Raw genomic sequence first — 12,440 nt, forward strand, 5'->3', positions numbered from 1 at the left:
TCTTTACACAGACCAGAAATGTCTTTTACCTATATAGAAAGGCTGGCAGGATTTATTAAATCAAGTGGAGCCAACTATATTATGTGATGCGCCTCTACAATTTAGCTGCCCTCCATGCTGAACAGTTTTCTATGTGCATTCACAATGAACATCACATTGGTTTCACAAGGGGCCAGCGTGCCATCTCATTCGCACTCAACTGCCGTGCAGCCACAGCTATGTTCGTCTCTCTCTCGCTCACTCATGTGGAGTGCCAATTTGAGTATAGCAAGAAGAGTGCTGCCAACTTGAGTAACCTCCTCCTTTTTACTAAATTCCATTATATATTAAACATTATTATTATTATATATATATCATTATATTGTATAACATTACTTATTGTATAACATTATTACATTAACATTAACATTACTTACTGCAAAATATCTTAATTCTTCTCTCGAAACACTTGAGCTTTCTTGAATCCTACTTCACCTATGCTCACAAATAATTCCCAGCTGCTCACCCACCCTCTATAATAATATGTTGCAAGAGCTCTGATAGATCGAGTATGTCTCTGCCTGTAAGAGTATATCAAAACGCGCAACGCAACATGAAAATGTATGGAAATGAATGCGCAGCACGCGAAAAATTCATTAAAAGTGCCTCAAATACTGCACAAATTGCAGAGCTGGGCTCGAAGGAGACTTGGCCAATTGGAAATTGAATTCTGACCTCTTGATCCCGCAATCAACGCATTCAATTCGAGACAAATATTGAGCTCTGTGTAGACTGTGGCTGTTGTGAATGCGATTCTTTAATGAGTAACAGTATACAGAGTATAGTATATTTGTAACATGGCATATACAACATATATACAATATACATACATATACATATACATACATACAGTGCCGACACGGACTACAATAACTAATCGATTGGTGATATGGCGCTTAGAGCGAGCATATACAGCTCGGGCGGGCCGCGCAGGCGCAGCTTGCGGGCGCAGAGCTTCACCAGCCAGGGTATGTCCAGGTAGTCGGCGCCCCTCATGATTGCCCGCACGGTGGACAGTTTGTCGCGTAGGAACTCCTTGTCCCAGTCGCAGATGTGGCGCTCCAAGTCGGCTGGCTCCTCCTTCATTTTCACCCATTCGGGCTCCTCGTCGTCCTTGTGGAACTCCATCCAGAGCAGAATCTTGAGCAGAATATCGTGATCGAGGGCAACCATCAGCTCCTGCTGTGGCCCGTCGCCGGCGCTGTGCTGGCACATTTCCTGCATGACCTTCGAGCGGCGCAGCAATGCGAAATCGATGCGTATGAGGAAACCGTCTCTGGTCTCTAAGGGAACGCGATTCATGGCGTCAATTGGTGGGGAAAGACTTCTTTGACAATTTTGACAAATGGCAACCGGAGTTTGCAGACCTTGAATCGATGGCTTCGATTAAAATGCGACAGTTGCCCAGAGGACGGGCAGCGTGTTGATCAATTTTACACTAATATGGCTTTGAGTATTTATGAGTGTGATTTTTTTGGATGTTTTATTGTCTGGATTTCAATTTTTTTTACATTTATCGAAAAGTTGTTTGCAAGTGACTTTTCCAGCGAGGCGCTGCCTATTTGATTTGGTTTTAGTCGAAGCAAATTGATTTGAGAGCTCAGCATGTACCCACACAATACACAACACTGAAAGCAGGACCTTTTACAACACTGCCAAGGGATAAAGCAACGTGAAGATGCTAATCAGCCAAAGCTCATGAATTTCTGTTTGATAGACGTAAATAGATGCATGTAAATATTTTAATTAATATATGTATGTGTATGTGTGTACGTGTATCTTTGTCTGGGAATTGGGATAGAACAACATGGATATTATATACTAATTAATTATGGTTAATTAGGTTAATTTCAAAATGCAGTTTGACTGTGGAAGAATTATATATACAATAGGATTCACTTCATTGAAGGACACCGTTTGCTCAGAATGAGAATGACAATGGAGAAAGTTTCTCGGGACTCGATATTGTGACAACTGTATTTTTTAAACAGCTCTCTTGCTCGGGGCAGTCAAAATGTGTCGAGGCAGTGAAATGCTGAGTTCGATTTCTGAAAGATGTTTTTCTTAGCTTTTCCAAGTAGTACGTATTATTGGGTAGAGACCGAAGGTTCAATGCATACAGAGTCTAGAGAGTTTGAGCGCCATGGAGCTGTACAATTTTTACGTCAAGCGTAAACTGTTCAAGTATATATATGTATGTAAATAGTATATATGTTTATATATAGCTTCTATGAATGTTTCTCAGATATAAACTAGACTGATTGAATGAACTGTTTAGGGGGAACTCTGAGCTCTCTTATTGGCCATAAAGTTGAGTCTCAACTGTGATTTTGTTGGCATATTCAGCATCGCAAAGACTTCATAAACCTTGCACAAAATTTCCAAGAAGAAGCAGAAGACACCTTTCGTACCTCCGGCCAGAGCACCTTTACCCACTTCAAGCGATCCCAATGACAGCAACTTCCCTTTGTTTAGGGAAATCTCAATAAAATGGCAAATTGTGTCGTTCAGGCTGCCAAATGTGTTTTTTGACTTGCGGTCGTTAGGCAACACTATTTTAGTGCTGTAAAATGTCGCAGAGCCAACTGCCGCAAGTCAATGCGCATTTTTGCCAGTTCTTTGACTCTTTCGAGTGTAATTCCAGCTGCAAATGAATTGAAAATAAAAAAAAAAATCAGAAGCAGAAAAAAGCAAACTGAAAATGAAAATGAAAATGAAAACGAAAACTTTCTCGACATACTCCGCAAACAATGGGAGTTGGTGGGCGTGGCGCGTTAACTTGTGCGCCCCAGCGCCAAGTGTAAAGGTGCATGGGAACGTGCAAAAAGTCGCAGGTGAAAACCCATGAGAAATGCTGCTCCGCTCAGCTAGCGACCGAGGTCGAGCACTGCGCATGAGAACCTGGAATGGCGCATGCATGGAAATACGTATGTAGATTTCAGGTCCTGATCTTGCACCCGCTGCTGCTACAGAACTCTGAACTCTTCGCATTGTCAAGGTCTCAAGGTTTCAATTCACGATGAGCTGAGCTCGAGCTGGTGCCAGGTGTCGTCGGCTCAGACACTTTCAGGTGCAACAGATCGACCCGGCGTGAAAGCTGCTCTAAATTAAAGCGTTTTCGCCTATAGAACTTTAGGTCAGTGGTCGCTAAGCGCAAAACAGTGAAACCGGTAAGAGTTTCTTTAATACTACTAAAGCAATGTCAGCAATGTCATATTCAGTTTCAGTTTTCAGAATTTGTAGAAAGTGGTCGAAAATGCAAGTCAGAATTAAGAGAAGATTTGCTTTGACCAGGGAGCTGACTTTAGTAGGTTTCGTAAGAGTAATAGTAATATCAACTGCGCTCCACTGCCAGAAAGATACTGAATGCATATCATATTTTAATACAGTCGAGTCTCGATAATTTGTACGCCGCTAAATCGAAAATCGCGATAAATCGAAACAAGTTCTCTTCTCTTGAAAACCATTCGTTCTCGATAATTTTCGATAGTTTCAATTTTCGAGACTCAAGGGATCGCCGTTTCTACTCGGAAGGCGCTCTAAGCGTATAAGTTTGCTCCTATAATATTGCCAGATCGATTCCACATGATATCTGATATTTATGGCGGAATTCAATTGCCACTGAAGCTGCAGCAAATACTTGTAAGATTGCGAAGACAAATAGAGGAATAACTATATATAGACCTATACAAAAGCTAATATGCTCTCTTTACATTAGTAGTATGTAAGGAGTTTAATAGTTACTGCTCGTATAAAGTTAGTCTCAGCTTAGTTCTTAGATTATAGATTATACTCTATAGATTTCACTCTATATGACTGAGTGCGTGACAAATCTAGAACTAGATAATATTCTAAAGAATTCTGCCCTATATTACGAAGTGTGTAAAAAATGCATTCATTCATTAGACTAATGCATACTTAAGCAGCTGGAAGCGTTGGCCTAAGACACATCCAATCCATTCAGATCCATATAGAACTGAATACGACAGTTCGCACAGAGCGCGCGAGTTGCCATTTCCGTTGCATTTGAATTTACTCAATATTATTATTTAGTTATTATTGTGGCTTGCTTTTTCCCCCCAATTTGATTGTTGTTGTTGTTGATTTGTGTTTTGTTTTTTATTTTCTGAGAGGTTTTATTTTTGTTGGCCGTTGCACGAGAAAAAAAAGTGCAACGAAATATGCAGAAAAATGATTTAATAAGTTGTTCAACAACAATTCGAAGTCAACCGGATATCGGACTGTGCGGAGAGCTTGGCCAAACGGTGTTGCAATTTCCCTAAGTTGTTGTTGCTATTGCTGTTGCTGGGGCAGTTGCATGTGGCAGCTGCTGGCAACAGATGCGTGTGGCACGATCGGACGAGCCGTTCGTCAATTAAACGTTAGTCGAATTTACAGCTTGCGCCCAATTAATGCCCCAAGTGGCTGCCACAGACAGCGGCAGCTCCACTCGCCAGCTCCCCACTCCACTCCACTCTGCTTCACACTCTCCAGGCAAGTCGATTAATCAAAGAGTCAAACGTTTTGACGCTTATCGAACGTTTTAGCGCCTGATGATGATCAGTTAGTTAGGCCGGACAGCGGCAGATGACGACAATCATCAGCAGCAAACGGCAGCGAAGAGCAACAGCAACAACAGCAACAACAGCAACACCAGCAACACCAGCAACACTAGCAACAACAACAACAACATTGATTTACGAGTTCCGCTCGCACAATCTCACGCTTGCGGCTTCCATTCGTAGTGCAGCAGTCAGCATCGATTCATTTGCTTCTCGGCTGCATTCGCTCATTCAATTTATTCAATTCATTCATTTGGCATCTCGCGTAAAACATTTGTCGACCTCACGTACCGTCCGACAGCATGACGTCGACTACCTGGCGGTGCTACCTGGCTGCCTGTCTCGCCTGGCAGCCCTCTTGCCGCCCCTGGGCCATAATTGTTTTTGTCTCTTTACGATCATTGTTTAATCACCGACAAACTTTTGGCTGCCTCTGCAATCATTTTATTGATGTCTTTGGCGCTTTGATCGAGCCGGTGTTTCATGCATAATGGAGTCTCTTTTATAGTTGCTGTTGTTGTTGTTGCTGATGTGTAGCACTTGGCTAGCGGAAAGCACTCAAATTTCCATTTAAGCTTCGCTTTAGCGCATCGATAACAAATTTGTCTTTCGACTCGCTCATCGTCTAGCCAAACTCTGTCCCCTGCTCCAGCTTTAGGCAAGCGCCAAGGCCTTTGGATCATTTCAAGGGCAACGACAGCTGCTGCTTTTGCTCTGGTCGATCTTGTTTGCTTCGTGTAGACAGTTGCAATTTGGGGCTATGCCGCTCGTCTGCTTAGATAGTCACGACACGGCTTTCAGCTGAGATAGCCCGGTAGAGGCGCTGATAACGGCATCGTATAAAGTCTATTTAATGCATGTGATTTGTAGACCGCATGGACTGTGACTCCAGGTATTCCATAGCCAGGGAAACGGTTCATGCTCTGGAGTCACATTATGCCATCTATAGCCAAAGAAATGGTTTATGTGGTGTGGCCCAGGAACTCAGAATTTAGGCATTATTGCATGGGGTTTACACTTAATGCCTAAACACAGATAATACGAACATTGAGCATTTGTCAGAGCTCTTATTGATTGATTATTGTACTACAGATCAGAGAAGTAACAGAGAAACTCTTAAAGGCGTTTTCTTTCAGGTGTCGTACAGCTCTACTTTTTCCATTCTCCTTTTTTTCCAAATAAATTGTAAAGATTTAAAAGAAGATTTAACTTTTTAAAGAACCTAATTTAGAAACAGTTCCGAGTCATTCAAATTGTCTGTTATATACATATCTTATTAGACACCCAACATATATATTACAGCATATAGACATATAGACATCTACGAAAGAAGAGCACGTGTATAAACAAGAGCGTAGCTTTTATAATATGTAAGAGTTTTATGTAATATCTTCATGCTGCTCTAGCTCCCATAGAACATCAAATATAAATATGAAACAAAAAGTTGTTTTCTTCTATTTTATATTTATTTGACATTCATTTTTATTGCCAATTATTTTGGAGCAGTTCCATGATTGTTTTATACCTACAACTTCTCAAATTCCAGCCAATTTGTATAACAAACTAAGAAAGTAATGCTAAATGCTTAAAATGCCATAATTATGGATCGTATTTAAACTGCCGTGGATAAGATTGAGGAGTGGGTGAGTGGTTGAGGAAACGCGCCATGTGTAAACATTCCCATGCGCTCTCAGCTCGGAAAGCCATTGCGATCATTAAGAAAACAGTTGCCAAAGAGTGGCCCGAGTAGAGAAAAGAGAGAAGAGCGAAGAGAGAAGAGCGAACAGCGCAGAGTGAGGCAAGGAAAAGTAAACTAATTAACACATCGACACCGAAACCCGATGCGAGCAGACATATAAATATGGGTCGACTAAGCTGGCGAGTAGTACATCGCTGTCTATACATATATAGATACATATATAGACATACATATATGTATATATACAAGTATCTGTTCAGTTGACTTAGCGCCTAACTAATGTAATTTTGATGTACTGAGCAAGCAAACAGCTAGAAAAATGTGTAGGCCATTCCAGTGTGCGTGTGTGTGTGTGTGTGGCAGTGTGTGTTGCAAGCAATTAACTGGGCGTCAAGTGTTGGCCAACTGTGCGAGCTCCGCTTTAATCGAGAAACTATCAGAGAGCCAAAATATCCACATTTTCACATATCCAAATGCATTGTCACACACTCTCCCAGCAGCTGCTGGGGATGATCCAGTGGAGTATGTGGAAATGGGTAGATTTAACCCCTCCACTGCACTGCCCCCTCCCCCTGCCCCTCGCAGATTTAGCAATTTTTGGTTAATTCCTGAAGCGTGCGCTCATTGAGTCGAACAATTTCCGCCTTTCGCCTGCAACTGCATGACGATGTCTCTCGGCCTCTACCTCCGCCTCTACCACCACCTCTACCTCTGCCGATGAGGCTTACAATGAGGTAGAACCGATTGCAATGCCATTGCCCAGACCTAGACCCGAATCAGCCTTGATAGGTCTGCTAGGCGCGGCTGGTGCGGCTCGACGTGGCCTGGGAGTTGTCTGCTACCGTTTATAAATCTCTTAATTAAGCACTCATTAAAATGCTAATTACGCACTTTAAGCAATTCCATTTCAACATTTTCAGCTAATATAATTGTTGGCTTTTTCTTTACGCGGCTCTACGTTCCATTTCAATGGCATCGAGCTGCTGCTGCTGGTGCTGCCCGGACCTCAACCAGTCCAACAGTAATTGGCCATAAAAACCTTCGCGCCGCTTCATTACGTTTCGTTGTTCTACTCGCTAATTGCGTTCACCGTTCGGCTGTTCCGTCTAACCGATTTCTATATACTTACAACATATCAAACTATGCATACAACTATTTCTGTGTTTTCCATCCACGAAATCTACTTGCGCACCTTTTAAAGGAAGATTTAAGGGCCTCGGCTAACTTCTGAAGAAGAAGAAGAAGAGCTTGGATCCATTTTTTTTATTTCTATATCAAGGAAATGATCTGAAAATTGTATGAATTTCTTATATGATTTGGGTCATGTCACATGATCCAAATTACCGAGTGGTTCTGGTCCTCCACTAGCGCATGAACAGTCCTTTTCCCTGTCTCTAGTGTTATACATACTTGCATATAGAATTTACCATTTTCCATATAGTTCCCTGAAATTGCATTATATTGTATATCAAATCCCATATTATAATCGTTGTTTTCTTTGCCATCTCTTTTTCTGTGCAGTGCCCCCAATTGACGCTGGGCTGCGTCATGTTGTTGTTGTTGCCGCTGCCTATGCAATATGTAGAGCAGCAGCAACAAGTGTTGGCCAAGAGTGACAGCTGCATTGAAAAGCGTCTAAAAGGCTGCCTGAAATTCATCTAATTTACCCAAGGGAAACAACAACAACCGCAACAACAGCGACAACAGACGCGAATCTGTCTATAGCCAGAAGCAATTAGAACGAACAAAGGCACATTGAAGACAAGACCTGAGGAGAGGCGAGAAAATCAGCTAACAAATTGTTGCTGGTACTTGCAACAACAATCACAACTACAACTATAACAACAACAACAAGATCACAAACAAGTGTTGCCGTTTCAGCAAATGCAAAACAACCATTCTGTGATATCTTAAGATCCAAAGGTAAGTCGAGCCCATTTGGAGCCAAGTGAAACGGAAATGCATTTGCCATCCGAATCCGAAATCCGAAATCTTATGACGTATCCATTTAGCTGATCAACATGAACAGTTAATCCATGTGGAGATCCACAAATGTTGAGGACAAATATTTCAGCTAAAGTTGACTAATGGTAAATGACATTGCTGGGGGAGAATTTTCTCTATGAATAAGTCAGACAGTTTAATTTGCTAGAATAATAGTAGTATATAATATATATATTCTATAATAATTGGTATTGTATGAGATGACATCCGTAGTTTTCGAGCTAAATGACATAAATAGGTCATTTAAACTAGGCATTCATCTGTTACCCAATTTCATAGATAATACCGTAAGTCCAAAGATCTCTGTAGACATGGGGAACGGAGTTGACTTCATATAGAACTTCTGCACAGAATGGATTGTTTTTATAATATTTCAATTTAATATTGTGATATTTCTAATAGAAAAGTGTCATACAGTAGAATTCCGATAATTCGAAATGGGGATACATTTTTTTCTCGATTTACAAGGAAAGTCAAGTTATCGAGAATTATTGAGAGCGTCTTTCATTTAAGGGGATAGAATTTTCTTCTCGATTTATTGCGATTTTCGATTTAGCAGAGTACAAATTATCGAGGCTCGACTGTATGAGTATTCATGTTTCACTAAGAAATGTTTTTCCTTAAATTTGAATATAATTTAATTCACTTGAAGTACAAATTCATGAAATATAACTTCAATAAGATATCATTAAAAGTTAAATAAATATTTTAAAAATTCTCATTGAATTTCGCGATATAGTTCAATCATATTGACTACATATTGCATATAGATCCAGAGCAGACTAATGCTTGGCACTGATGATACACCCATTTCCATAATTACAATTTGTACTTTGGTTAATAACAGAGCAACCGGGATGCAAATCACATTCCAAGGCAAATAACCCATATTTTAATGAAGACATGGAGGAATAAAGCTCTTGTAGAGCAAGCGCCTCATGAGCTAGCTAATTGATAGTTTGTGTAGAAGTCGATCTTATGCTAAATTTGAAATGTTGGCTGAAACTGAACGCTGACATGATATATGGACTATAAGGCATGGATCGATCGCTCCATATAGACTCGTTTAGCATGTGACAACAGGCGATGTTTGAGCGCAACCGTTAATTAGTGGCAGTGCAGACTGCTAGTGCGGGGTTTGGCCGCCAGGCGGCGCCTCCGCTCGGTGGGTGTAATTGGAGCTGGCTGCCGCTGATTGGCTGGGACTCGGCTAGTTGCACTTATAAATAATATGCAATGTGCCAATCTAAAAATGAGATAATAAAGAGGAAAAAATAAAAACAGTGTTGACAATGACGAACAACAACAACAACAACAACAACAACAACAACAACAACAAAGGCAGCGACACCAGTTGCTGCAGCGAACCAGTCACATTCTTAAACTGTCAGTGAGAATTAGAGAGCAAATTATGCTAACTAAATATGCGACGTGCAAATATTTTTCCAGCGAGCTGCTGCAATCGCCGCACAGCGGGACTCGGGCCACGCGAACGGCTGTGGACTGGTTGGACTCGGTAACTGGTAACGATCGCTGGGCGTGGCAGCTGCCAATCGAGGCATCGACATCGCCCTGGGCGGGAAGGGGAAGGGGAAGTGGAGGGAGAGGGGTAGGAGGTGGGGTGTATGTTATGTAAGCTCTGCAATTTGGAGCTAGGTTCCCCTCCCCCGTCTCCACCACACTTTGAATCATAATTATTGATGCGATCAGTGCAGAAATTCAATTTCAGCCATTGCAAGACATTGAAATTGAAATTGAAGTCGGCATTGCGGAATCTGGGAATCCTGGCCACGCAGCGGAATCGACTGGAGCCAATGGAGCCGCAGCTATATTGCGAAAGATCTCTTTTGGCTTTTGCTTTGCTTTGTGTTGCTGGTAAATATGTCACGGGGCTCGGCTGCTGCCACCGTGAATAACTTAACACAAGAGTCGCAAAAGTCGTCGGCTCCAATTGCGCCACGGTAGTTAAAAGGTGTCAATCAAGCTGCCTGACCAACATGCAATCCATTGGCCAGACCCAGCGCCAAAGCCAGAGCCAAAGCCAGAGCCAAAGCCACAGCCAGAGCCACAGTCAGCCAAAACAGTCCCAGCATTCGCCGTAATCAGCGTCAGGCAATAGAGCAGTGCTGCACCGTTTAGCCGAATAAAAGCTAGATTAACTCCAATTTCAAGCGCAAACTTCTGAGTGATTGGACAGCTGTGATAAATTTGAGCTGTTTGTTCAGGCATGAACATACGAATATGCGAATATACAAATATACGAAGATCGACGAAGATCGATGGGGAAAGATAAGGGTCACATGTACGGACTCTATAGACAGATGAGTACTAAACCTTGCAGCTCCAGAACAAGGATATGTAAGACACGAGCGCTGATCCTAACAAACTCAGCGATAGGATAAGAATAAGCAATAGACCAAGGCTGAGTCTTATACACTCAGCAATAGATGCATTAGTTTTAGGTTGATAATGTGCATGAGTCTGGGTGTAAAACCCGAGCTAAGTAGAATAAAGATCAATACGAAACTAAACGCCATCATAGTCAAGTGCATTCGTTCACTGTTTGACATATAGTTCGTTGAGAGTATTAATATCGAATATGGCTAAACTAAGTGTGTATAATTCCCCAAATCAATCAGCAAGTGATACAATTCTAGGCAGCACATTCTTGATTTCATCACACGAAATCGAAATTTGGTTTATTGTGTCAAGTCCAAGTATTGCAGCTTCAAGAAAAATAAGTCTAAGCATATATAAAGAATTCTGAATGTTATGCTATAGTCAAGTAGCTCCATCCTATCAAGTATTTGAGGTGCATTGAGTATGGAGTCAACAAGTTAGTGTAGTCTTGTCCAGATTGCACGACTAGGCTAGCATCTGTCCAGTTAGCGGCCAAGTGTTTTGGCCGCATGTCGTGTTAATTAAAGCCCAATGAAGCTGAAACTGAAGCTGAAATTCAAATCGAAATTGAAACTGAAACTGAGATCGAAACAATTCTCTGCCCGCAGCCAAAGCGCACAGTTCACGCTCCTAATCCATGTCCATTGGATGTTTAGTGGGATATTTAGGTGTGCTGGCAGCAGCTGCTGCTGTTGCTGCTGTTGCTGCTGTCGCCCTTTTGCTGAACTAGTTGAGGCCAGGCAGCTAAATACTTTGTCATTAAAGGCAAATCATGATGGAAGGCGAACGCCCCCGAACGGTCATCAAAATCGCTTCACTTTGCATAATAAAGTTGTTGCCAACGAGCCCTGCCCTGTGGTGCGCCCGCCTCCTGCCTCCTGCCTCCTGCCTCCCATCTCTAGCCTGTTGCTGGTGCTCCGTGGACTCTGGATTCATGGCTGGCATGAGATCTGCATGTTCCCACGCCCAGTTTTTTTGGAGCAACTCCACAAAACTTTGGCTGTTGGCTATAAATGCAAATCAAGTGATTTTTTATTGCTCGCTTTGCGCGCGCCTTATTGTTGTTGTTGCTGTTGCTGTTGTTGCTGTTGCTGTGGTTGCTGTTGTTGTTGTGAGCAATCGATTTGAGCACTTGGTTTTGACTAGCGGAAATTGTCGGCTGTTTGACTGACACAGATTCGGCCCACATAATTGTTGGGCAGCACCACGGAACATGCGGCGTATACGTAATAAGAAAATGCCCAACCAAATTACGCATGCGACGCGTGCAATGATCCATTGGAGGCCAGCGCAAGACAGCAGCCACAATGTGAGCAGGAGCCGAGGACTTCCACATCTGCCTCATTCGATGTCCATTTCCACTTGCTGCTGGCTGCCCAAAGCCAATGAACAAACGTATATCACGCCTGGCGCTCTTTGTTGCCTTATATAACGCCATTGATTAATCTATGCGGCTCCATTACAACACACAACAAAGAAATGATCTAAAATGAAAAACCACAACACAGCAAATAACAAACAACACCAACAGAGAAAAAAGAAGACAAAAAAAAAAAAAAAATAATATAAACAACAAAAAGCAGGCTTGAAATCAATGAATATTTTGTAAATATTTTGCTGTTCGCTGCGCTCTTCGTGTCTGCTGTAGCTGGCTAAAGTTATGCTTGGCGCGTAACTGGGACAACAGCAACAATAACAACAACAACAACAACAGCAACAGCAACAACTGCAATGGC

At 42.0% G+C, this 12,440-nt stretch overlaps 2 protein-coding genes across 4 annotated transcripts in view; one reads left to right on the forward strand and one right to left on the reverse strand.

Moving 5' to 3' along the window:
* The window catches only part of LOC108618968 (uncharacterized), a 57,894-nt gene that overhangs the window by 30,255 nt on the left and 15,199 nt on the right, over window positions 1–12,440 (forward strand). For all 3 annotated transcript variants that reach the window (XM_089474897.1, XM_089474898.1, XM_018015207.2), the window contains exon 2: window positions 7,822–8,223. The gene's annotated coding sequence lies outside the window, so the exon portion shown is untranslated. The remainder of the gene's footprint in view (window positions 1–7,821; window positions 8,224–12,440) is intronic.
* LOC108618967 (uncharacterized) lies at window positions 779–1,669 on the reverse strand. Its single transcript, XM_018015205.2, has one exon. It carries the CDS (start codon window positions 1,339–1,341, stop codon window positions 913–915), a length of 429 nt encoding a protein of 142 aa, XP_017870694.1. The 5' UTR covers window positions 1,342–1,669; the 3' UTR covers window positions 779–912.

Source organism: Drosophila arizonae, chromosome X, assembly GCF_054131065.1.
Source record: "Drosophila arizonae isolate 15081-1271.41 chromosome X, UAZ_ARI_1.0, whole genome shotgun sequence".
NCBI lineage: Eukaryota > Metazoa > Arthropoda > Insecta > Diptera > Drosophilidae > Drosophila > Drosophila arizonae.